This window comes from Silurus meridionalis, chromosome 28 (genome assembly GCF_014805685.1).
Source record: "Silurus meridionalis isolate SWU-2019-XX chromosome 28, ASM1480568v1, whole genome shotgun sequence".
In the NCBI taxonomy this organism is placed as follows: domain Eukaryota; kingdom Metazoa; phylum Chordata; class Actinopteri; order Siluriformes; family Siluridae; genus Silurus; species Silurus meridionalis.
The window spans coordinates 12,788,517-12,815,213 of NC_060911.1; the positions used below are offsets into that span (position 1 = coordinate 12,788,517).

Sequence of the window (26,697 nt, forward strand, 5' to 3'; positions counted from 1 at the left end):
TATTTGTATAGCGCTTTTAACAATGAACATTGTCTCAAAGCAGCTTTACACAGATAATGTGGTGATTAAACGTAAATATGTTCTTTGTAAGTAAGTTTGTCCCTGATGAGCAACTGTGGCAAGGAAAAACTCCCTGAGATGGCACAAGGAAGAAACCTTGAGAGGAACCAGACTCAAGAGGGAACCCATCCTCATCTGGGTTGCACCAAATGTCCATTTGATTTATTTTCCCTCTCTCTCTCTCTCTCTCTCTCTATATATATCTATATATATATATATATATCTATATCTATATCTATATCTGTCTCTCTCATTATATATCTGTGTTTCTCTCTGTATGTCTGTCTGTCTCTATATTTATATCCCCATCTATCTATCTATCTATCTATCTATCTATCTATCTATCTATCTATCTATCTATCTATCTATCTATCTATCTATCTATCTATCTATCTATCTATCTATCTATCTACACATACATACACAGTGCAACCTTGATACTCGCAGTGGTTACGTTCTATGATGTTTTGACTCCTTTTGATGGTTTCTTTTTCAAGGGGTATTGAACATGTAGTGTAAACTCAACAAAAATTATGAATTGTCAAATGTTTTAATTACTACTTTAAATGAATAATACAATAATACAACAGTTTTCCAAACGTTTAAGTAATTTTTTTTTTTAAGTACGAACTCCGAACTTTCAAACTGCTCGTGAGTTACTCTAAATCCGGTTCCAATTAAAAAAGTCGCGAGTATCGAGGTTCCACTGTATATCTAAATAAATAAATAAATAAATAAATACACCCACTAAATTGAACTGTTACTCTCTACATGCAAACACTGTAGGAATTAACAGAGGACCACAAATATTGATGCATGGGTTTTTACTAGGTATTTGCTACTAGGGTTTAGGCATACAGTTAGATTGTTGGTACATACAGCAGTTCATATTTAAAAAACAAAATTGTCTCCAGATATTATGGTAAGGCAGTTGTGGAGTGAGTTAATGCTCGAGAAAGGAAGCGAACCATTTTCTCATTAGCCGAGAACACGACTGCACCCATATATTAAAGGCATACCACTGGCCATTGGGAAAGGGGTCTGCCAATCCAATACAATTCACTTATTGAAGTTAAATGGAACAATTGTCATCGGAGAATTAAACGAGAAATACAATATTTAAAAACGACAATATAAAAAAAGCATTTCCCTTGAACTCGTTTTTTTAAGCTTCTCTTTTGCAAAAAAAGGGACGAATAAATCCTCAAGCAGCGATTTCCTCCAGCTCTCTCCCACTCAGACGGGCACGTTTATAACTTGTGCTTCGAGTGGGAACATGAAAAAAAGTGCCTTCTAATGTTGTTTCTTCCCCTCAAAAACGTGTTGTTTAATCGTGTGGCTTTACAATATGCTTTATACAAAAAAATAAACCTTATTCTTACATTATTTACAATGTGCCACAGCTACCTTCTACCGCTCCACCCAACTGGCCCTTATAAACCTGTAACTGAACATGTAAAACTTGCTCTCCACGCTGCAGAGTACCGCCGCCGATCGCCGGGTTTCCGAGAGATGTACGTTTCTGTCACGCGTTCCTTAAGTTCCTTGTACCACAGTTCCTTAAGAATACCGTACATAGTAGTGCAAGCATTTGTAAACATAAAGAGATCCCACGGCCGCTGCTGCATCATTCTTCATCTGTGCAGACCTGGAATTAAAAAGTCACAGAAGAATAAAGACAAAATAATACTTGACTAAATACATTTGCATGGAAGCCCATTTCCAAAAGTTTGCCTGATTTCCGACTATCGCGATTTTGAGCAGCCGAGAGGAAGCCTGAGTCATCACTTCTGCTTTAATGTTACATTGCGACACGGGTTCATAGCAGACTGGAGCTGAGGCTATAATGGTTTTCCAGCTCGATCTATTGATTGACATTGGCACTACACAGGGCATGACTCTGCCCAATTGGCTAATTATAGGTCTTATGACCATCTAATGGTCAGGTGTCCACAAATTTTGGTCCATATTGTGTTTTAGCAATTTTAGCACAGTGTGTATGGTCATGTGATTCGTACCTTGACGAACGGGTGATCTAGCAACACACTGGCAGTGGAACGGCATTTGGGTTCACTCTCCAGACAGTGGGCCAGGAAGTCTTTTCCCTCTGTGCTTAGTTTCTCAGGAATGGGTGGCTTATGTCCCATTCCTACCTTATACATGATCTGAAAATTGTGTTCATACTCATGCCATGGTCTCTAAACAGGGAGAAAGAAGAAGAAAAAAAAAAATTTACAAAACGATTTAATTGCAAAGCTATGTTAAAAAAAAAAATAATTATAAATAATAATAATAATAATAATAATAATAATACAAAAGGTAATAAAGCCCTTGGACAATTTTACAATATGTAGTAAGATTTACAATGTTTACAATTCTATGGAATTTCAAATGATTTATAATCATGTATTCGGAAAATATTCAGAGTCTCAATTTGATTAATTTTTTTATGTTGCAGACTGATACTACAATCGTTCAATAAAATAAAAAGGCAAAATTTTCTAAAAACAAAAAAACAAAAAACACGAGATTCTGTATAAATAGATATTTGGGCTGTCAATCGTTTAAAATATTTAATCATGATTAATGTACTCACTTTTCTATGTTCTAAATGTACCTTAAATTAATCCTTTTTTAAACTCTAATCAACATGAACATTAACTAATATGGATGTTTTATGCAAATGAACGTTTATTATTAAAACTCAACATAAAACACAAAGACAAAATATTCTTGTAAATGCTGTAAAGTAATTATGGTGCTTGATTTACATAAATCTTCAGAACACCAAAAACGGAACTATCGATATGTTTCCACACGGACGGTTTTAATTGCCGGATGTGTTGCATCGTGGCTGATTTTGGTGCTTGATTTAAGATTTGGCGCGTCAGTAAAGCAAATGTTTAGCAATCGACGAATATTTTTGAAGTGTTTTTCGTGAATAAATGTTTGTTGCTTTGAAGCTTGTAATGTCGCCTCTTTTATATTTATTTATTTGTTTGATAAAAATGGTCAAACAAATGCGTGCTGCATTAATTAAATTTGTGCCGTTAAAATTAAATTGCGTCGACGCGTTATGAACACGCTAATTCTGACAGCCCCAAAAGTTAAAATATAAAATTAGTTAATATACAGTGGTGTGAAAAAGTGTTTGCCCCCTTCCTGATTTCTTTGCATGTTGGTCACACTTTAATGTTTCAGATCATCAAACTAATTTAAATATTAGTAAACTGGTTGGGCCGCCCTCAGCAGCAACAACTGTAATCAAGCGTTTGTGATAACTGATAACTGAGTCTGTTACTGCGCTGTGGAGGAATTTTGCTCCACTCAGAATTGTTGTAATTCAGCCACATTGGAGGGATTTTGAGCATGAACCGCCCTTTTAAGGTCATGTCACAGCATCTCAATAGGATTCAGGTCAGGACTTTGACTAGGCCACTCCAAAGTATTCATTTTGTTTTTCTTCAGCCATTCAGAGGTGGACTTGCTGGTGTGTTTTGGATCAAAACCCAAGTTCGCCTCAGTTTGAGGTCACGAACGGATAACCGGACATTCTCCTTCAAGATTTTTTAGTAAACAGCCGAATTCATGATTCCATTTATCACAGCAAGTCTTTCAGGTCCTGCAGCAGCAAAATAGCCCCAGACCATCGTACTACCACCACCATATTTTACTGTTGGTATGATGTTCTTTTTCTAAAATAGGTGCTACTTTTATGCCAGACGTAATGGGACACACCTTCCAAAACTTTTGTTTTGTCAGTCTTGGTGATCATCAAGATGTTTTCTGGCAAAACTGAGACGAGCCTTTAAGTTCTTTTTGCTCAGCAGCAGTTTTGGTCTTGGAACACTGCCATGCAGACCATTTTTGCAGAGTCTCTTTCTTATGGTGGAGTCATTAACGCTGACCTTAACTGAGGCAAGTGAGGCTTGCAGTTCTTTGGATGTTGTTGTGGGGTCTTTTGTGACCTCTTGGATGAGTCGTTGCCGTGCTCTTGGGGTAAATTTGGTCGGCCGGCAACTCCTGGGAAGGTTCTCCAGTGTTCCTTGTTTTTGCCATTTGTGAATAATTTCTCTCACTGTGGTTCACTGAAGTCCCAAAGCTTTAGAAACTGCTTTATAACCTTTTCCAGACTGATGGATCCTAATTACTTTCTATCTCATTTGTTTCTGAATGTCTTTGGATCTCAGCATGATGTCTAGCTTTTGAGGATCTTTTGGTCCACTTCACTTTGTCAGGCAGGTCCTATTTAAGAGATTTCTTGATTGCCAACAGGTGTGGCAGTAATCAGGCCTGGATGTGGGTGGGGGGCAAACACTTTTAAAACTAAATTATTTCATGCGGTAATTAATTTCCCAAATATCGGGTACCTATTCATTAAATAGCATGATAACAAGCACAGCGGAAGAGAGAAGATACCTTTCCAGTGACCATCTCAATAAGAACGCAACCGAGACTCCAGATATCAGCAGCACGTCCATGACCTTCACCTTTTGCCCTTGTGATGACCTCAGGAGCCATGTATGCTAAGACGGGGGGCATAGAAAAGAAGGGGATCTTGCAATAAGGATAAAGGAGTTTTAAACAGCGGAATATACGCGAGCGAAAAAATAAAAGCAGACTTGTGTTTAGCTCAGTCAGCTACACCCTCACCTGCAGTCCCCAGTGTGCTGTTCACCTCGCCGGGCATAGTATGAGCATTGTTCTTCAGCTTGACTGAGCAGCCAAAGTCTCCCAGCTTTATCAGGCCAGCCGATGTGAGGAAAATGTTGGCTCCTAGAACAGCAAAGATTAGCAATGCATTAGCGTGAAGCTTTCTCAGGCTTTATTCCTATGTAGACGTCAGGGACAAGGAACCTTTGATGTCGCGATGAACAATGCCATGTTCATGAAGCACGTTGATCGCTGTAGTGATCTGCTTGCAGTACAATCGGATTACGTGCTCCTGCAATCCCAGTCTGGAGACCTCCTCCAAGGTCCCTTCATCGCAATATTCCATAAAGATATACATTTCTTCCTAAAAGAAAGGAGAAGACCTCAAATGAAGGAAAGAACGAAGAATTTATGCAGTTGACTTTCAGTGACTTTCAGCTTCAAAAATCGCTTTACCCTGTGAAGCTCGACTCCAAAGTAACGGACCAGGTTTGGGTGTTTGATTCCTTCGAAGATTTTCAGCTCATCCGCAGTCTCTTTTATCGTTTTGTGGTCGTTCGGCTGGAAACGAATCTAAAAAATAAAAATAAAAAATTCAGACATCGGTTTGGCTGGAAAGATGCAGCGTCCATTTCCTTAAAACTGATTCCAACAATTCATCATAACACACTGACGTTATTTTAATCCTTTTTAATATCGTGTCCATTTCCATATCTTTATCTCCAACTTCTTCAAAAAGTACAGAATCAGCACTTTTCAGGGTTTTGTTTAATTAACCTTCTAATCGAAGACAATACTCCTCCAGAACCCTGGTGAACACAGAGCTCAGGACTAAAGTAAGTGTCCTCGCCACATAAAGTGCGTCGTGTGCGAACGAGTGCAAACAGACAACACACGACAGTGTGGAACAGATACGCAAAACACAATAAACCTACTGTATAATGTTATAAAGACAATATTTTCACGGACCGGCCTTTAAAGTGTGGTGGATAAATACAACAAAATAAAATGATACGACTATAAAAACTGGTATTTTCTAAATATAATAATAAACGTGAATCCACTGTGTTGTTTTTTGTTTATTTTGCTCTCTTGGGGGTTTGAATTTAGCGGTAATGTATTATGTGTTAGCGGCCGGAGCCCCTTTAAGAAGGTAGAGGATGGAGGTAAGACATGTGACCGAGGCATCATGACCTGCATCAAGAGTGAGTCATAGACACATGTGGAGGAGAAAATCCGGTCATTTTCTAAAATAAAAACGTTGAGAATCAGATAATAAATAAAACGGAAATAATGTAAGTTATGTATTCTTGCTGTGAGGCCCGGTACCAATTGACCCACGGACCGGTGCCGGTCCACGACCACTGTTATACAGTACAATGTGCAAAAGAGAACCGTATACAAACCAGCACGCAAACAGTATAATATGGGTGGTGGAATGGATTGAGATGAGGATGAGTGTGTGTTTAGTTCAGGTTGTACAGTTCAGTACCACACAGTTGAGTGAGTGAGTGAGTGAGTGAGTGAGTGAGTGAGTGAGTGAGTGAGTGAGTGAGTGAGTGAGTGAGTGAGTGAGTGAGTGAGTGAGTGAGTGAGTGAGTGAGTGAGTGAGTGAGTGAGTGGTGGTGAGTGAGTGAGTGTGTGTGTGTGTGTGTGTGTGTGTGTGTGTGTGTGAGAGAGAGTTTTGTACAGTTGAGTTCTGTGTTAAGGAGCCTAAAGGCTTAAAGGAAAAAAAAGCACATCTGTATGCTTTGGGACCATTTATTAAAGTAAATGTATGTATATTATTGATGAATTAAATGTATTAATATAAACAATTAAATCAGAGAGTTGCAAACTTTTGCAAGGCACTATACCTCCTTCATAGCCATCAGTTCACCCGTGTCCACATTAATACATGTATACACCTTTCCATATTGTCCTTCTCCTGTGTACATATAAGAGACATAATGAAATCACTTAAGGGGGTTAAAAAAAATGAAATAAAACAACAACAAAGTGTCTATATTAATAGAGACTGGTGGGCTTCCGTACCGATCTTGTTGCCTCTCTGCCATTTAAAGGTGACCTTGCGTAGACCCACGTGCATAATATTGTCATAGGATTTGGGGGTACTGCAAACCTGGCCGATTACATTGCGCTGCCTCAGGGCGGCATAGCGCTTCTCCTCGAAGGAGCGGATTGCTACGTGTACCGTCTCAATTGGGTTCTGACAAGCAGCTGTGTCTACTAAGAAATCAGGGAGAAAAAAAAACATTTTAAAAAAAAAAAAAAAAAAAAAAACGTATGATTCTGGCAGAAGAAAAAAAAAATAAACTGTAAAAAAATAAATATAATAAAAAGCAACACTTATGAACCATTCATTTAATCATACGAAAAAAGATTTGAATTTTAATCCAACCTTTAGCCAGGCAAATAAAGTTACGCAGTTCCCAACTACGGCGCGTGGCGGCGGTTGGATCGACTTTCGGATACGACGGCTCTAAAACAGGAAAGACAAAGTAACCAGGATCATGTACAGCGTAATGAAATGAAATCAGCACAGTGATTTGAGACTCCACCACTGCTGGGCCTTCGAGCGAGTCCCTTAACTCCAGAGTTGAATAAAAGAGATCGTTGTAAGTCGTTTTAAATATACAATTCAATGTAAAATTCAAAGCAGCTTAAGCGAGATAAAGCGGTCATAAAAAAATTTACACGTTTTTTTTCTTATTTTTATTTGATTCCTAATGAATAAACCAGAGGCGAATGTCGTCGTGGTCTTCTTTCGGCTTCTCCCTTTAGGGGGCGCCACAGTGGATCATCCGTCTCCATACCCTCCCCTGTCCTCTACATCTGCCTCTTTCAAACCAATTACCTCCATGTCTTCCCTCACCACATCCATAAACCTCCTTCTTCCTGGTGTCTCCATCCTCAGCATTCTCCTACTGATATACCCCATGTCCCTCCTCTGCACATGTCCAAACCATCTCAATCTTGTCCCCAAAATGTCCTACATGCGCTGTTCCTCTAATAAACTCGTATCTGATCCTGTCCATCCTCGTCACTCCCAATGAAAACCTCAACATCTTCAGCTCTGTGTCGAGGGAAAAAAAACCCTTGAGAAACCAGATTCCTCATCCTCAACACTGAATGTCTATTCGTTACAGTTCCATCATTGTTAAAGTGTGAAGTGATGCCAGCAAAACTTTTCCATTCCTGTCCTTCATCACCACGTCATTAAACTGTCGAAGGTATAAATATATATACACATATATACATACACACACCTTATATTTCTATTGATTCGAACCAATGATGGCAAAGAAACACCGTAGAGAAACAGCATGGACCTGCGTAATTAAATATTACGGATCAAATAAAAGGAGGTCTTACCTTCTCGGTCTTCTGTAGGGCTGGAGTGCCGACTGAGCGATCTGAAGTGCAATTCAGCTGCCACTGATGACAGACGGTCATTCTCATGCACACTGAAAGAATCCAAACAAAACACTATCAGTGTAGCTGCATGGAAAAATATATTTTCTCTTGGTACAGATTTTTTTTATGTTATAAAAATTTTTACATGTGCAATAACTTGTCATTGTAGTCTAATTTTTTTGTCATCGGTTTCACTGCTGCTACACATTTAATATGTATATTTATTCAAATTTTCTTTTTTTTTATTTTACTGTGAGCAACTAACAATTTCCAGAGGGGATCGATAAAATATTGTGATGATCAAACTGAGTAGGAATACATTTGTGTATTTTGCGCAATACAAAATGTTAATCGACCAATGAAAATCTTTATAAATAAATATAAAAATAATAATAAATAATAAAATAATAATAAAAACTCTTTCGGCTTCTCCCGTTAGGGGTCGCCACAGCGGATCATCCGCATGTTTGATTTGGTACATGTTTTTACGCTGGATGCCCTTCCTAACGCAACCCTCCCCATTTATCCGGGCTTGGGACCGGAAAAAAACAATTATTTTTAATTTGATAGCTACAACATGTCTCAAATTTGGGAAAACTAACATCCGGAAGAGTAAGTTATTAAAAACATTTTTTGCAACTAATGAGGTTAATTGATAACAGGTCAGAAAGATGATTGGTTATAAATAGTGTATTTTAGAGAGGCAGAGTCTCTGAAGTAAAGATGAGCAGAACTTCACTAATCTGTGAAAAACCGTCTACAAATTATGAACATTTCAGAAGGATGCACATATCAAAATTTTTAATGAATCTGGAGAAATCTCTGTGCACAAGGAACAAATTAAGAAAATCAAGATCGGATGCCAAAGTAGGAGTGCATTAGTGCCTGCAAATTTGGAAAGGCTCAATCAAAGCTGGACACTATATTTAGGTTTTAGAGCCACAAATGCTTCTATCCATCAAACAACTTTCTCAGGAAAGGCCTTGCATATTTAAACAAGACGATGTTTACTGCATCGATTACAATAGCATGACTTCATAGTACTGAACTGACCTGCCTGCACTCAAGACCTTTCACCATTTGGCACATCATGAAACGAGAGGCACAACAAAGGAAACCCAGAACTGTTGACCAGCTAGAATCCTGTATTAGACACGTATGAGACAACATTCCTCTCCCAACTGGTCTCCTTAGTTCCCAGATGTATACAGACAGAACAACGTGATGCTACACGTCGTTAAACGTGGCCCTGTCCATACTTTTTTAAGACCCGGTGCAGCCATCAAACTCAAAACGAGCTCTTTTTTCTTAAAACTGTACAGATTTTCAGTTTCAACAGTTGATATCTTTTTATTGTGAACAGAATTTATGAGATTTGTAAATTATTGTTTTGATTTTATATATATTTTACACAGTGTCCCAACTATTTTGGAATTGAGGTTTTATGTACACATGACCTACCTGGCACCTTCTGCATTAGGAATGAACAGGGATGGGTTTGGAGGATCACTATGGCACCGAGGAACTTTGACCGGCCGAGGACTATTTCGAGGAGCTGGGAAAAAAAAAAAAAAAAAAGATTAAAAAAAAAAAAAACAGCTAAAAACTTGTTTCACTTGACTTCCTGCTTTCAGGTAGAACTACTAGAATCACACAAGGAAAAGACTGACCAATGTACAAGCCGGTCACAGGACTGTGTGGCTTCCCAATTACATGCCCGATACACTCATTCATCAGGGCCTGAAGACTCTGTGGGGAAAAAAAAAGTGTAATATAAATGGAATGCATTTTTTTGGTATTAGAACTATCTTTATAAAAAAAAAAAAAAAAAAAAAAATCTATTTTACCAGGAAATCATCTTCAGGAAGTGCAGAGATGAAAACGGGTTCAATAGCTTGAAGGAAATCAAAGCCTTGTGTTGCCCACCTACCCGACCATATTCAAAGAACACAAGTATATCAATACATCTTAATGATTTATTTTTAATTGGCAAAAAAAAAGAAATAGGGGCTCACCTGGGACGGGTTCCTCTTCCACTCTCGCACTTTGTGAGGACGTAGTTCATCCACTTCCGAGCAAACGCGATGTAGCGTTCCCCGATCCGCTGCCTGAACTCTCCTGACATCAGCCTCACCACCTCTTTGTGGTACTATAATCCATCAAAATGAATACGATCTTCATCTGAATGAACTTCTTAGAGGCGGAGATGAATGAAAACCTGCATGAACAAACCTCAAAGGCAAAGTTGTAGCCCTGAATCATGGCTTCTCTGTAGTACTGTTGAAGTGTGATGGACTCGGACTCTTCCACTTCTTCTCCAAACTCGGTGGTGAACATGTATTCCACACGGTCTATGGCATTGTTGATCTTATTGCACAAGTTTAGAGCTTCGTTCTATCGAAAAGAAAAAGGAACGGAGAGGGAGAAGAGTAAAACACTCGAGTGTAGTGGTTTGTGGTATCGATGAATAAATCTGACTTTCATGTTCGTTTTATTTTTTCAGATGTAAAACATCCTTAAATAAAGTTCCTATAAAAAAATACAAATAAAGTAAAATTCTTATTAGTAGCCAATTTTTTTATGTTTTAAAAAGCTACTGTACGCACGGATCTGCATCTCCATAACTGAGGTCGAAACCATTTACCCCGTTTCAATGTCGATTTAACACAATGGAAAAAATACGATGCTCTGCAATTCAATATGGTACAAATATTCCACAATTCATCAATTTACTTAAGTGCCTTCTGACTTCTAACTCCGCCCTTTCACAAACACGCCTTCATAGTGATAAAAAGATTAAATAAAACCAAACATGCTACCTCTGCCATGTTAATCTGTGTTAACTCTATGTGACTCTCAGGACACGCCTCGGTCTCAGTACTGTTGCGATACGTCATATTCGACGCATCGCGATACAAACTTCAATCCGAATCACAATTTTTTTTTTTTTTCGATGCATCACATCGTTAAACTTTATGCCGATTCAATATTATTCATCTGGCAACGCTAACTTTTGAACGTAAAAAAAAAACATAGCATTTACAGCAAAGCTCTGTTCCAGATGTCAAGTACACTTCAGGGACTACTGTTGTAAAATGTGCCATTGTAGAGGTACTTATTTGGCACTTGTATTACATAAGTGGTTCTCGTATGAAAATTAAGTTTGTTAGTTTTTTGCCGCACTGTAGGACCAGCAAAACGTTAGTCTAATTTAGCATGATCACGTTCTAAATGGATATAAGAACGGGAATACCTTGAGTTGCTCCAGTGCTTTGGCAATAAGGGGCTGGCTAGACGTCTGCTCACGCCGTAGAGTCAACAGCTCGCCCATAGACTGCTGGAAGGCTTTACGTTGGGCCACCAGATGGCCAGACTGCATTACAATCATCAACATATTCTCCACCTTGAAGATATTCAGGAAAAACAATCAATGGCGGTGGATCAGAAATGTATAGGGTTGAACTATTACAGACTCATTTATTGATAAATACTTTATTTCTGTAAAGTACTATACAAATAAAGTGAGCTGAATTTGAGGGAAAATTAACACGAATTTTAACGGCATTCGTTTTATTAACGCCTGAATAAAGCGTTTCTGTTCGACCGTTTTTATTCAAATGTAACAAAATAAATAAAAACAGGCGAAATTAAATATCTGTAAAAACAAAACCAATTTAAACCCATTTAAATACAAATACATTAAAACAAAAATTTCAAATTAAAATTTTAATTATAAAAATACATTTCAGATTACTCATTGGGGAAATAATAATAATAATAATAATAATAATAATAATAATAATAATTTTAAAAAGTTACGTTTACATACGTTTTCTTTATGTTCTAGTTTTAAAGGACCCCAAACTTTGGAAATAAAAAATTGCGAGAGAAAAAAACTCAGAAGTTCGAGGAAAAAATAACTGAATTTGTGGGAAAAAGTCGGAATTGGGCAAACTTTTGCAAATATTTTGAATCGCTTGACAGCCCTAATTTATATACATTATACCTTGATTCACATCAGCTTTTCAGAATTTACCTTCATTGCCTTCAATGTGTCTGCTGTCTCCATTTGTGGCACCAGTTTGACCACATTCCCATCCCAAAGGGCCCAGCTGGACTCGATAGGCACATCCCCAGCTCCATGCTTGCTCATCAAAAGGTAGGCCTCGTCCTCAGGGATCTCGTCGGGCTCCTTGGAGCACTCTTTTCCCGCGGCTGCATTCAGCAACTGCAAGATGGTGAGCCGCTGGTCTATCAGATTGCATGGGACGAAGACCTGGAGTTCCTCCAAGCCTGGGATATGTACCTGTGGAGTAATGAAAAGCCCACATGTATATATGAACCTAAATGTTATGTTTGAGTTACCACTTCCCACTTAGGTTCAAATCTGAAGGAAATTATAACACCATGTCATCGTTAACAATACATAATATTATAATCTGATTATCTTTTCTTGATGAACAGTCATGAAGTCAAATCTGTGGCATCAGTGATTTTCTTAAAAAAAAACCCCACAAACATCCGTCTATGCTGAACATGGACATCAATGCCAAGAAACCGTGCTAACATTTTTAAAAAAAAGAGAGAGAAAAAAAAAAAAGTACCTTGACATAGCTTCTACTTTTCAAAGCCTGGAGGAGGCAAGGCACGCCGCTGGCTAGGATGAAGTCGGCAGCAATCTCGAGGTCCTACAGAAAGGAAGTATGTAGTGCTTATGATGGATGTGGCAACCAAAGCAGAAAAAAAGCATTCAGGTGTGGTGTTAACACAATGCTAAGAAGGAAAGATCTGCCCATTCAACTGGAAAAGGTTCTAAGGCCATAATCCATAAGTGGAAAACATTCAAGACCGTTGCCAGACTTCCCAGGAGTGGACGTCCCAGCAAAAAGCTAAATCTACCAGACAAAGCGAAGCTCATTAATATCCACCTGATTACTGGTGTAAAAAACGCCGAAAGTAGCAGCTTCCCTAAATTTCTAAATAATTCCTAAAATAAGAAATATCCAAATATATCACATTGCTTATATAAAATGCTATTTAAAATTTTAGACTTAAGATACCACAGAAACCTGGAGACAATCGATTAAAAGACAGTTTTGATCGTCTTACCTTTCGTAGCATTTTAGCAAAGCCCAGTGCTTTAGATGCTCGCTCCCTAGCCTCGTGAAAAAGCTCTTTGAGGGAGCGACTTGTCTCGATCACGGATCGCCTGTGGGGGGGGCAGTCATAAACCAATCGCATGTCAGGTTAAGCACCACATAAACCTTGATTTGTCGATCTGTTGAGCTCAAAATTGTAAAGCGTAAACACGCTACCTGATCTCATCCAGGGCAGTACTGCCATCAGCACTTTCCCAAAACTCATCACAGCTCTTCTGAAGACCTGTGTCCAGGAAGTCCCCAGTTGATCTCAGCAGCATGCCAGCAATGTCACTGTGTGTGTGTGTGTGGGGGGGAGATCCAATAATAAGTATGGGTGTAATGGTACATGTATTCGTACCAAATCGTCTCAGTAAAGAATCCGAATTCTATCACAAACAACCACAGTTTAGCGATACGGATTCTTTTACGTACATCTTCAAGAATTTCACTCGAAAGAAGAAATTTGACAATTCCGCATTTTTAGGATGGAAGAAATTAATCCAGACGGTCATTTACCAGAAGAGCTTCCCAGACTGAGCTTCTCCACCACGGATGTATGGCGTGATGACCTTCGTAAAATTCCACTCCTCCTCTAGTAGGTTTTTCAGGCTGTGGGAAGCTTGTGGAAGCTGCTGCAACATCTCGATCCAACTGCGCATGTAGCCGAAATAAACCTGCGTACATCGTGGAGATGCATGCACATTTTTAAAACATCTTTATTCATAATGGAGCCGGCAAGATCTTTTCAGGAATGCTAAATCTGTCGACATTTCCAACTTTTTGACAGCGATAAAGCTTTGCTCCATTATAACTAATGATAAGGGGGTTCTAAACTCATTTACAAACAACATCCATCAAACCGCACTAACCCTAGAACATTCACTACACAATGAATCTAATGTAATTTGCATTACAGGCTGCAGTGATGACATACTCAATTAGTGCCCCAGTACAGTGTTTGAGTTGTAATCTCCCATTTCTGTCCGATTGATAAAACTACCTTCCCAACATAAAATCTTTTTGAGCTGTTTTACATCCTCTAGAAAGCACTGAGACACTGATAAACCTCCTTCTGTCTGATGACCGGGGTACCCACAGTATCCTTATTCTCCCAGGATCCATGCACTTTTTTGACACGGTGAACCATCATATTCTTATAATCGTTCTAGAATGTTCAGTTCTTGGTCTCCTCCTCAAATATATTCAGCCCCTTGGACACATACTTCAGTACTATAGGCAAAAATCCATACCGATAGTTTTTCCAGGTTGCATTATATAGTACGAGAGCGGCCTCTAGAGGCGAATCACTGATACTACGTGCTGTTTACTGATGTGTTTTATTTCAATTGGAGTATTATTTTTTGTTTTAGATTAAATGCAGCTCTATTCTTTTTCCTGATATTTATTAATATAATGAATACATAAATTTTTATTGCATTTACATGATTCAGTACTGTTTGATTTTTTTTGTAATAAAGTCCAATACTATATTACATGGATTTTATTTATTTATTTATTTTTTACATGGAGTACAATCCAATCTAGATATCGTTATCAGTAAAAATCCACTGCCCCTACATTATGATCTGCATGTCTCCATGATTTTAAAATATGGATGAATGCTAACTACCATCAGTGTTCTTCAAAAAGCTATTCACAACATTTCCATTCACAACTTTCCATTATAACGACAGTAGCACACTGATGTTGCACCGGAACTAAAACAGCGCTATTACTTTTCGGTAGCCCCTTTTCTACAACACTAACTACTACTCCTTTCATTTATAGTACTTCATAGTCAATGATCATGAAAATCTGGTCAATCTTCTGACCACACGAATTCAGTGATCAGATGTCATGACTAGAGGTCTACCGATTCATCGATTTTGACCATTAATTGGCACAGACTGAAATATCTGCTATTCGTATTGATCCAAAACGAGAGTTTTTCCGGGTTGCGTTAAACAGTACGAGAGCGGCCTCTAGAGGTGAATCACTAATGCCACAGGCTGTTTATTTAACATCTTTTTCATTTTTTATATAACGGTTTTTATTTATTTTGAGTTTTACTTTTTTGTTTCAAAGCATGACATTTTTCTAAATATTTAATTCATATATTCAGATTTATTTCATTTAGCACATTTTCATTATTCGATTTTTTATATAAAGTTTAGTACAATTTTACACTGAGGTTTTTTTTTTTTTTATCTAGTATCAGATCCAACCTTGCAATCGGTATCAGTAAAATCCACTATTGTGGTATAGTCATAACTAAATATTTGGTCACTAGTAGGCAAAAAGCAGGAGACTGTTTACGGGGATGTAAAAAATTAAAACCCATAACTTGCCTCTAGCATTTCATGGAGATCTTCCTCAAACTCATCAATGTTCGCCTTGGTCTGCAGTCCTTGCGAGTCAGAAATGATGCCACGTAACATGAACTGGTAGTACTGTTTCATCAAAAGCCCACCTTTCAGTACTTCCTTACACTCACGCACCAACTGCAACAAAATTACAGACAAAGTTTGGTTATTTTCCAGAATCACAAAATATATTACACACTAAATACAAATTCAGAGGTTATATTTCATCAGAATGGGTTTTATAGCTAAGTCTTGATGACAGAAGCTTCTAGATAGGAAAGGAAAAAAAAAAAAACAACCAACATGCATAGGATATGTAGACAGACAAGTGAACACCTGCTTGATGCTGAGCAGCGAAGGCTTTCCAGCAGGTCTTTGTTCAAGGCGTAGCTTGAGGCACTCGTGAATAACGTTCAGAAGAACACGGCAGAGAACCAAGAAGGCAGGATGAAACGAGGGTAGGTCCATGTTCTTCAGCTCCTCACAGGATACGCGACCCGAAGCCGACTCCTCTTCAGAACATCCGGCCAGGTGACGAGAGAGTTCGGGAAGGTAGTCAGTGTACAGCAAGGAACAATCCGGAACCTCAGACCACTGAAGAGTACAAAGAATAAACTTAAAACTCTATAAATATAACACAAAAACAGGTTGTAGAAATGAAACAAAAATCTTCTGTTTGTAATACGGTGCAGTGGTTTACGACGATCGCATGTGTCATTGTATGGAAAAATGAAAAAGAATGCAGAAGTATCCTCCGGTTTACGATTTATTACCACGGGCTCTGCTCTGGTTTTTTTACTGTTCAGATTTTACTGTTCATTTTATGCATTTCAGTGTTTAATAGTGTAAATGTGTATTTTTCATACTGAATGTACGAGTCATTATTCAGTATTTGGTTCACTGGTTGTTCAGGCCAAGGCTCAAAATTCTGGTTTTTACATTACATATTACATCCATTTTTATATTAACTGTCCTGAAAGTCACACCATGATGCATAAGCAAGCATTGTAGCATTGTGTGAAAGTGGTAACTCAATGGCATACAATGGATACATAAGACAATAAAGGCCAGTGGTTAATGCTCTGGGTTGCTGAACAGAAGATCGAGGGTTTAAGCTGCAGGATCACCAGCTGCGACTGTTGGGCCCTTGAGCAAGGCCCCGAGCCCTCTGTGCTTCAGGAGGGCTGTATTATGTCTGATCCTGCGCTCTGACCCCGGCTTCCTTACATTGCTAAGATATGCAAAGAAAGAATTTTAATGTGAAATTCTGATGTACAGGTCACAAGTAAGAAGCTCCTTTATACCCCTTCACCTTAGTTCAAATCCAAAGTGTCTTGCATCTGACGGTTAAGGGCCTTGCTCAAGGGCCCAGCACTGGCAGCTTAGTGGGGTTAGGATTTGAACTCACGATCCAGAGCGCAGTGCCTTAACCAGTGAGCAACAACCTCCCCAAAAAGCTACCGTGAAGTCCAAATTGTCCATCTTCCACAATAATACAATCAGATTTACGGCGTTTTGTAGATGTTCTTATCCAGAGCGACTTGCATTTATCACATTCATACAACTGTGTAGCTACTGGGGTGGGCCCAGCTTGGTGTGGGTTGGATTTAAACTCATGACCTTCAGATCCAAAGTCCAACGCCTTAACCACTGAGCTACCACCTCTCTGTGGTAGACGATGAGGTCATCATGCACAAACATGTTGGCCTGCGTTTTGGAAAAAATGACTACATGTTGAAATCCTCTGTGCTTTTTGTAATCACGGCTTTTTTGCCTGATTATAGAAGTTGGTCAGAACCACACGATAAAAAAACTAATTCTTGTGAATGTAGTCAGGAACACAATATTGATTTACTATTATCCCAGTTAGCAAACGATTATTACCCAACAAGGAAAAATAGCTAAGTTGGAGGCACACAATCAGGCACACAATCATCATTCAGGAGGTCTTTGGGTGTGTAGCATTATATTATCCCTGCACTTGCATCATGCCGAAAACAGGTTTGGGTCTATATTTAAGCATATTTAATATTTTATGTGAGAAGTGTAAGTTTGTTGCTTTTTGACAGAAGGTCTAAGCATTAGAGGTACAAAGAGTCTAGAGAGAAGTAGTAAGTGCGAGAGCAGTCCAGGTTCTGCAGGGGGAAGTATAAGCAGTGGTCCCCAACCATTTTTGCACCACGGACCGGTTTAATGTTGTCTTTAAGGTGTGGTGGATAAATACAACGAAATAAAAATGATACGACCATAAAAACTGGTATTTTCTAAATATAATAATAAACGTGAATCCACTGTGTTGTTTTTTGTTCATTTTGCTCTCTTTGCTCCCCTTTAAGAAGGTAGTGGTTGGAGGTAAGACGTGTGACCGAGGCATCATGACATGCATCAAGAGTGAGTCATAGACAGATGTGGAGGAGAGAATCCAGTAATTTTCCAGAATCAGATAGTCCGCGACCTGGGGGTTGGGGAACCACTGCCCTAGGTGGAGTTAGCATTCCCCCAACTCCAGCATTAGAGCCCTTACAGCAGGGCGAGTGGGAGATGACTCGGCGCAATACTCGCAAGGCCAAAGCTAACGCTAACACTCGCCCACGGGAGCACCATTCCTCTCCGCTTCACGTGTCCGTCAGGTTTGCTCTCCTCAGTGAAGCATCCGCTAAGAAACCTGAAAGAGCTCTGGTAATAGGAGACTCTATTCAGAGGCGCGTGAAATTAGCTAGACCTTTAGGGGGCAGCACAGGTCAGGTGTATACCAGGAGCCAGGGTGCCGGACACAGCAGCTCGGCTTAGGTTTTTAGTAAAGCACAGGTTCTCCAAGGTGGAGAAACTATCCACTAGGAGCTAACTATATATGCCTTGTACAGTCAGAGGTTACTAAAAGTAAAAATATAGGGGTGTGCATTAATATGCTCTGATTATGCAGGTTATGGTCGCTGAACTGCTGGAAGTCCGAATTGTGCTCCAAAAACAATGTGGGTTTCATAAATAATTGGAGCAATATTGAGGGCAAGGCTGGCCAGTATCCATCCCACTCTGGAAGGTGATGCTCTCATTTCTTGTAGTATAGGTCATAGTCTCAGAGCAGGAATAGTTAACCAGTGACTATCCAGAGCCAAGACCAGCCTTAGCGGTGTTATTTTTGGAGGAAAGTAAATCCATATTGCTATACAAGCTGCATTTTTACGACAGTCTAGTGATATGGATTATCGTTTGCTTCAAGAGTTTCTCTCAAAAGGAAAAAATCCTGACAAGGATGGAAGGAAGGAATGAAGACACTTGTTAAAGTATGTTGAAATAAGTAATGAGTATATCTTTAGAAAATGTAATATTAAATGTAACACACACACACACACATACACACACACACACCTGGTTATACATCATTCCTAAACAAACCTATGAAGTCTATATATCTGACAATCCAATCTTGTTTGAAACCATAGAAAATCCTCACCTCTTGAGCAGGCACGTGGCTCAGCAGTGCAGTCCGGGCCCTCTGTAATGATCGGTCCATCAGCTTGTGCAGTCGTAGGATGAGCTTGCGCAAACCCATCTGTTTCAGTGCCTTGTCTACAAAGGGTCTGTAGATGCCAGTTGGGCAGCTCTGGATTTCACTGCTACATATTGGGAATAGATCCTCTGATAACTGATGGTTAAACTTGCAGGTCGTAGGATCCCTCTTGACGCCTCCCTCATCAATTTCCGGCTCCTCGGAATTTGCGGTAAAGTCGGCCGTTAGGTCATTGTCGTCTTCTTCAACGTCGTTTTCATGAGAGCAGCGAGGTGAGGGAATCTCGAAGACAGGCCAGCCGATGTTAGAAAGGTCCCCAAGGCCCAGCACGGTACCCATAACCCGCAGCTTCTGATTCAGGTCCTGAGTAATGTTGAGCCATAAGCAGAGTGCCTGCACTCTGCCCTGGAAGTCTCTCGCTGCATACTTTTCATAGTCCTTCTGCAGGGTCTGCAAAGAGGGGTAGAGGGCTTCTACAGACTCCAGCAACCCCATGACGCCATTCACCTGCTCAAACGCCAAACGCTGCCTCTGCAAGTGTTCCATGCAGGTCGAACCCGGACCCAGCAATGCTGTTGCATCAACCTCCAGCCACGAGCCGGTACAGGTTTCATAGTTAGCCCCTTCTGAGCAGCAATTCCTGTGTACCTCAGTCCCAAGTCGGGCTTTAGGTCTGGCCAGGCTGCTATAGTCCACCTTAAAGTGTAGCACCTTATTGATGATATCAGGGATAGCCTGACGAGCCGTGAATAAGAAGTAGTCCTGGTCATTGATGCTGCGGCGTGCATGCCAGGCTTGCAGCTCCAGCCAGATCACTTCGTTGTTCTGTCCCATAAAGGCATTGTTCTCCAGGCCACGTTGTTCCTTCTCTTTCTTTTTCGACGACATAGACGTCAGCTTGAGAAGAAGGCGAAGGGTCTCGAAGAACTTCAGGCGGTCAGCAGGACAATCGGTTCGCGAAGTCTGACGGTGAGTACGAGGCAGGGAGGGAGGCACAGTTACAGGACCCAGACTCAGATATGGCTTCCTGGGATCCATGTTGACTGCACTTAAGGGACCTGATTTAGAGAGAGAACCCAGCATAAAAGAGCCCTCGAAAGTCTTCTTTTTGTCCCTCTCGTTAGATCTTAAATTGGAACGGTGTTTTTTGCCTTGCTTGTAAGTTAACTCATCAGAATATTCATGTGTTTTGCTTCCTTCCTGCTCTCTCTGAGAAGACAGACTGGACAGAGTTTTGTCTAAAAATAAAATAGAAAAAAAAAAGCTTACATTTTGCATCAGATTAAAAAAACAAAACTAACAAAACAAAAACAAAGCATGCATTGGGATCACATATGGATGTTTTTGTTATTGAGATTAAATAGAAATTAATCCTCATTGTTTAAAATGATGTTTTAAATGATATATTTAAAGGGCTGCGTGTCGACAAGAATATGACAATACGATATTTTGCGATACATTATGCCACTGTATGCAAATTGGGATTTTAGGGATCAATTGGGATTGCATATAAAAAGAGACATTTTTGTTATCATAATTAAATAGAATAAAATCATCAAAACAGTAAAATAGAAATTAAAATCCTTATTTAAAATATATATATACAGTGCCCTCCACAATTATTGGCACCCCTGTTTAAGATGTGGTCGTGGACTTCTAAAAATTCTCCTTTTTCTTAAAACAACATAGAACCCAAATGCAAAAAAAGAGAAAAATCCAACCTTTCATTTAAGTACATTACTTTGGTGGTAAAACAAAAAACAAAAACAAAAAAAAAAAAAAAAAAACACATTTAGAAAAAAAACAACAACTTGAAATCATGTGTCCCACAATTATTGGCACCCCTAACAATTCCTCTGAAAAATGTAATTGGTTTTTTTTTTTATATATTGTTCTGTAGTTCTAAGGTTGGTCAGGGTATCTAGGGACTTTTAATTAGTAATTCATGATTTCCTGTTTCCTGGGGTATAAATATGACGTGACACAGAGGCCTAATTCTCTTACCCATTTGTCAACATGGCAAAGACAAGAGAACACACCATTCAAGTAAGGCAGATGTGTGTCGACCTTCATAAGTCAGGCAATGGCTACAAGAAAATAGCCACTCGCCTTAACTTGCCGGTATCTACAGTCAGAGGAATCATTAAGAAGTTTAAAACAACTGGAACAGTGACAAACAAGGCTGGAAGAGGTCCCAAGTTTATCTTGCCACAACGCATAGTGAGGAGGATGGTAAGAGAAGTAAAAAAATTTCCCAAGCTCACCGTCACAGAATTGCATCAAAGAGTGGCATCTTGGGGTCACAGAGTCTCCAAAACAACCATCAGACGCCTCTACATGCCAACAAGCTGTTTGGGAGGCATGCAAGGAAAAAGCCTTTTCTCACTAACACTCACAAACGTAAACGCCTGGAGTTTGCTAAGCGGTACTGGGACTTCAACTGGGATCGTGTGCTTTGGTCAGATGAGACTAAGATTGAGCTTTTTGGCAACAAACACTCTAAGTGGGTCTGGCGTAAAACAAAAGATGAGTATGCCGAAAAGCACCTCATGCCCACCGTGAAGTATGGTGGAGGATCTGTGATGCTGTGGGCCTGTTTCTCTTCCAAAGGCCCTGGGAACCTTGTTAGGGTGCATGGCATTATGAGCGCTTTGAAGTACCAGGATATTTTAAATAAAAACCTGATGGCCTCTGCCAGAAAGCTGAAGATGGGTCGTCATTGGGTCTTTCAGCAGGATAATGATCCAAAACATGTGGCAAAATCTACACAAAAGTGGTTCAGCAGTCACAAACTCAAGGTCCTCCCATGGCCATCTCAGTCCCCAGACCTCAACCCAATCGAAAACCTGTGGGGCGAGCTAAAGAGAAGAGTGCATAAGAGAGGACCCAGGACACTGGATGATCTAGAAAGATTGTGCAAAGAAGAATGGTCAAAATCCTCTCTGTGTTCTCCAATCTTGTGAAATGTTATAGGAGGAGATTAAGTGCTGTCTTGTTGGCAAAAGGAGGTTGTACAAAGTATTAACATCAGGGGTGCCAATAATTGTGGCACACATGATTTCAAGTTTTTCTTTTTTTTTCTAAATGTGTGATTTTTTTTACCACCAAAGTTATGTACTTAAATAAAAGGTTGGATTTTTCTCTTTTTTGGCATTTGGGTTCTATGTTGTTTTAAAAAAAAGGAGAATTTTTTGAAGTCCACGACCACATCTTCAACAGGGGTGCCAATAATTGTGGAGGGCACTGTGTATATGTATATGTATATATATATATATATATATATATATATATATATATTTATATTTATAAGCAGGGCCTTTTTTGGCACCCTAGGCAAGACTCAGGGAAACCAGAAGAGTTAAAACTATGAATACATAAACTTTTTTTTTCCTTCTTCTCGTGTGCTCATATGCTAAGCTGAATAGCCAATCGGAGCTCTCTTTCTTGCCGACTAGCTCCGCCTCAGAATGAGGCAAAAAAAAAAAAAAAAAAAAAGCTGACGCTGACATGCTCACTGCAAATAAACCTTGGGGTCACGCTGATCTGAAGGTTCTGCTGAACAAAAAAGAAAACCGATGACGGGTAGGGAATAGATAACGAGGACTAAAGGGAGAAAAACGAAGAGCAATCATTGTGGTGTGATGTTCATGGTGGAGTTATAGAAGATGCAGGTCATGTAACCACCCAGGGTTTTACCTTTTACAGGAGAACGTCCTACAGCCCTGCTCTGACCACCGCGTAGGTGCTTCCCCGACATGCGTTTTATCTGACGGGGGTTGCGGGGAGGGGAGGCACCATAAAGACAGTCCTCCTCCTGGCTGAGCTCGTCCCACATCTCCTCCGCCTTAGAGTTCTGCTGGGACACATTTTTTGGTGAATCTATTGGCCTGCCAAAAAAATAAAAATAAATAAATAAATAAAAAGAACACACATATTGTTAGAAATGGAGGGATTACAATCCTTAACAAAGGTAATACGTTTTTAATGGTAAAAGTGGAACAAACAACTTTAAGCCAATGATTATAATCAGAATTTCCTTCAGCTGAGACACTGGTGAGGAAAAACTCCTTGAGATGGTATAAAGAAGAAACCTTGTGATTAGAGGTCTATTGGCACCGATAGTTGTTTGCTAGAACAATCAAGCATCCACACGAATAGTTTTTCCGGGTTCCGGTCCCTCTAAAGTCCCAGGTGCTGTTTGCGTTTACATGGGAGACTGCGTGCTGCACGGAGAGCGCTAAATTTATCATTTATTAGTATATTCAGATTTATTTCATTCAGCACTTTTTTATTTTGTAATAAAGTTCAGCACTATTTTACATGGAGTGTTTTTTAATCATCCAGTATCCATTTTAAAAACTATCCCAACCATTTGGGTTGCACAAGCTCATGCACGCTTCCTTTAAGCCCGGATAAATGGGGAGGGTTGCGTTAGGAAGGGCATCCAGTGTAAAACATGCCAAATTAAACATGCGGATCACGAATAAGAATGTGGTGAGGGAAGACATGCAAGTAGTTGGTTTGAAAGAGGCAAAAGTAGAGGACAGGGGGGTATGGAGACTGATGAGCTGCTGTGGCGCCCCCTAATGGGAGCAGTCAGAAGAAGAAGAAAAAGAGGATCCATTTAAAAACTATTGGTTAATTAATCGTTTATCTTCAACTACAATATAACCCAGATTTCAGGATCAGTAAAATCCATTATCGATCGACCTCTAATTCAGAGGAACCAGACTCATCCTTATCTGCAGGATACCAAACATTATTTCCATCAAGCTTGAGATCATCAACTGTTCACCGATGGACACTTGAAGGCAAACAACCTTAAATCATGGAAATTGTAGTCCTGATCCATTGTAGCAGACAGTTTATATTGATTACAGTCCAAATCCATCTTCAAGATTCTTGAATTTAAAAGGACACTCAGTTTTAGCCAATCTCATACTAATCTTAAGGACCTATACAGTAGTGTTGCATCCTGCATATTTATTTAGTTTGATAAGACTTCTAAAAAATACAACTTTGTGCTTCTCTCCGTAGGCACGGCATGGGGCGGAGCTAACGTGACATCGTGATAAATAAATCGGGAACAAAAACTTATAGTCGTAAATAAACTTCGGCTAACAATCAGATCGAAGATACATATCTGATCCAGAATCAGATCCCGAGTCTGAAACCGAACATCAAGAACAGCAGCAAAGAAGACTACAGCAGGAAGTGTCTAAATGGTAAAAATAGGGTTCTCCTCCCTTCACATCCAAAAACACACTTCATTGTAGACGTTCTTCTGGACAGGTCCTGCCAAAGTCTTCCATAAGCGAATGAAGCATGGTGATGGGTGTTCTCTCGCTCCTCCAGGAGAAGTACCCATACAAGGAATTCCACCCTTCATGACATCATGACAATTTATAGGCAGGGAAAAAAAAAAACCTTCTGACACCTGGACCCTGAATGAGTATATTTGGCACATAAAAACTTGCCATGTTTAGCATCAGAATCCAACTCCAAATGCATGAAATAGCATTAGAACCCCCGAGTTAACACTCCAGAGTAACTTCACAACTCACAACAAAGAATTTTGACCTACATACCGATACAGATGACAGAACACTGAGGTAATTGTGATCTCTAGATGACTGGGTCGTCTCCAAAACAGCAATATTTGTGAGGTGTTTGGCACCAGTACACAAAAATGTATCAATTTAATTAAATCGCCTGGTTTTATTTCAATAACTGCACCCAATAACATTGTGCAAGTTTTGTTACAGACATGAAAAGGACAAAACAGACTCCCAAGGCTCCCGTGGCAGATTAGCTAGCAAGACCTTGGTCAAAATTTTACACCTTGCTCAGCAGAATGACAAACTCATTAGAACAACGTGACAGGCAATAAAAAAGGACTAAAAATGTTGCGTTAGGACACAAAGCCTACATATATATTTTATATATAATATAATATAATATATATATTAGAGGTCAACCGGTAGCGATTCTGAGCTGGGTGGATTGTACTTGCCAATAACAAATTAATCAACCGATGGATACTGAATATAAAAAACACTTCACATAAAATAGCATGTAAAAAAGTCATTTGCCTCTAGAGGTCGCTCTCGCACACGTACTAAATAACGATCGCAACCAAGAAAATGTTGGGATTTTTGCCGACAGCCGATCCAGCAATCAACTACCGTCACTGATTAATCGACACAAACGATGAATCGGTTGACCTCTACTATATACCACAATGTATTTATTAAACAAATGCAAAAGGGTCATTTAAAGAATTTTTTTTTTTAGCACCTGGACACGTTTCAAAACTCCAAAAGGTATAATTCCAGGTGTTTTTGATCCCAAAAAATTTTTTTTTACTGTTTTCTCTGTTCTATTCTGAATAAAATATACGTTTATTTGCACATCACTGCATGCTGTTTTCATTTTAATTTCACTCTGCGTCCACACTTTCTTTTGGAACTAGTGTTCCAAAAGAGGGCTCAGGAAGGACAAGCTGCAGAGAAAAGGTCCTGCCCTGAAAAGATAAAGATGTACATAATATAATATGTATGTAATACTACACTGATGTATAATATTGCATTTTTATTTTCAGAAGTGGCGGCAACCTTGTTGAAGTTTATTCAACTAATTACCCCCAAGCTGCCTCTCTTGGACCATTGAGCAAGGCCCTTTACCCTCTGTGCCCCAGATGGGCTGTATTACAGTGGACCCTGTGCTCTGACCCCATCAATCTCTGAGATACGAGAAGAAAGAATTTCACTGTGCTGTAATGTACATGTACAGTATAAAGCACTAGCGCCCCAGTATAAAGCACTACAACAGACCAGTATAAAGCACTAGCGCCCCAGTATAAAGCACTACAACAGACCAGTATAAAGCACTACAACAGACCAGTATAAAGCACTACAACAGACCAGTATAAAGCACTACAGACCAGTATAAAGCACTAGAGCCCCAGTATAAAGCACTACAACAGACCAGTATAAAGCACTACAACAGACCAGTATAAAGCACTAGCGCCCCAGTATAAAGCACTACAACAGACCAGTATAAAGCACTACAGACCAGTGTAAAGCACTACAGACCAGTGTAAAGCACTACAGACCAGTGTAAAGCACTACAGACCAGTGTAAAGCACTACAGACCAGTGTAAAGCACTAGCCCCCCAGTGTAAAGCACTAGCCCCCCAGTGTAAAGCACTACAGACCAGTATAAAGCACTACAGACCAGTGTAAAGCACTACAGACCAGTGTAAAGCACTACAGACCAGTATAAAGCACTACAGACCAGTGTAAAGCACTACAGACCAGTGTAAAGCACTACAGACCAGTATAAAGCACTACAGACCAGTGTAAAGCACTACAGACCAGTGTAAAGCACTACAGACCAGTATAAAGCACTACAGACAAGTATAAAGCACTAGCCCCCAGTGTAAAGCACTAGCCCCCAGTGTAAAGCACTAGCCCCCCAGTGTAAAGCACTACAGACCAGTATAAAGCACTACAGACCAGTATAAAGCACTACAGACCAGTATAAAGCACTA

The 26,697-nt window shown here is 39.6% G+C and overlaps 1 protein-coding gene across 5 annotated transcripts in view; it reads right to left on the reverse strand.

The window, feature by feature from the left end:
* Nucleotides 1-869: 869 nt before the first annotated feature.
* The window catches only part of map3k4 (mitogen-activated protein kinase kinase kinase 4), a 29,666-nt gene continuing 3,838 nt past the window's right edge, over nucleotides 870-26,697 (reverse strand). For 2 of the 5 annotated variants that reach the window (XM_046843052.1, XM_046843050.1), the window contains exons 2-26: nucleotides 22,842-22,998; nucleotides 19,089-20,383; nucleotides 15,971-16,228; nucleotides 15,620-15,772; nucleotides 13,788-13,945; nucleotides 13,446-13,562; nucleotides 13,240-13,339; nucleotides 12,735-12,818; nucleotides 12,167-12,436; nucleotides 11,384-11,533; nucleotides 10,363-10,524; nucleotides 10,146-10,279; nucleotides 9,978-10,056; nucleotides 9,801-9,879; nucleotides 9,592-9,685; nucleotides 8,089-8,180; nucleotides 7,115-7,195; nucleotides 6,748-6,942; nucleotides 6,570-6,640; nucleotides 5,170-5,286; nucleotides 4,918-5,077; nucleotides 4,714-4,836; nucleotides 4,480-4,586; nucleotides 2,079-2,258; nucleotides 870-1,708 (exon numbers count right to left, since the gene is read on the reverse strand). In XM_046843052.1, coding sequence (XP_046699008.1) covers nucleotides 1,688-1,708; nucleotides 2,079-2,258; nucleotides 4,480-4,586; nucleotides 4,714-4,836; nucleotides 4,918-5,077; nucleotides 5,170-5,286; nucleotides 6,570-6,640; nucleotides 6,748-6,942; nucleotides 7,115-7,195; nucleotides 8,089-8,180; nucleotides 9,592-9,685; nucleotides 9,801-9,879; nucleotides 9,978-10,056; nucleotides 10,146-10,279; nucleotides 10,363-10,524; nucleotides 11,384-11,533; nucleotides 12,167-12,436; nucleotides 12,735-12,818; nucleotides 13,240-13,339; nucleotides 13,446-13,562; nucleotides 13,788-13,945; nucleotides 15,620-15,772; nucleotides 15,971-16,228; nucleotides 19,089-20,383; nucleotides 22,842-22,980 — 4,419 coding nt within the window. In that variant the 5' untranslated portion in view covers nucleotides 22,981-22,998 and the 3' untranslated portion in view covers nucleotides 870-1,687. Of the gene's footprint in view, nucleotides 1,709-2,078; nucleotides 2,259-4,479; nucleotides 4,587-4,713; nucleotides 4,837-4,917; nucleotides 5,078-5,169; nucleotides 5,287-6,569; nucleotides 6,641-6,747; nucleotides 6,943-7,114; nucleotides 7,196-8,088; nucleotides 8,181-9,591; nucleotides 9,686-9,800; nucleotides 9,880-9,977; nucleotides 10,057-10,145; nucleotides 10,280-10,362; nucleotides 10,525-11,383; nucleotides 11,534-12,166; nucleotides 12,437-12,734; nucleotides 12,819-13,239; nucleotides 13,340-13,445; nucleotides 13,563-13,787; nucleotides 13,946-15,619; nucleotides 15,773-15,970; nucleotides 16,229-19,088; nucleotides 20,384-22,841; nucleotides 23,033-23,236; nucleotides 23,608-26,697 lie in introns of those variants that run through there. The other 3 variants (XM_046843049.1, XM_046843048.1, XM_046843051.1) reach the window with 2 other exon arrangements.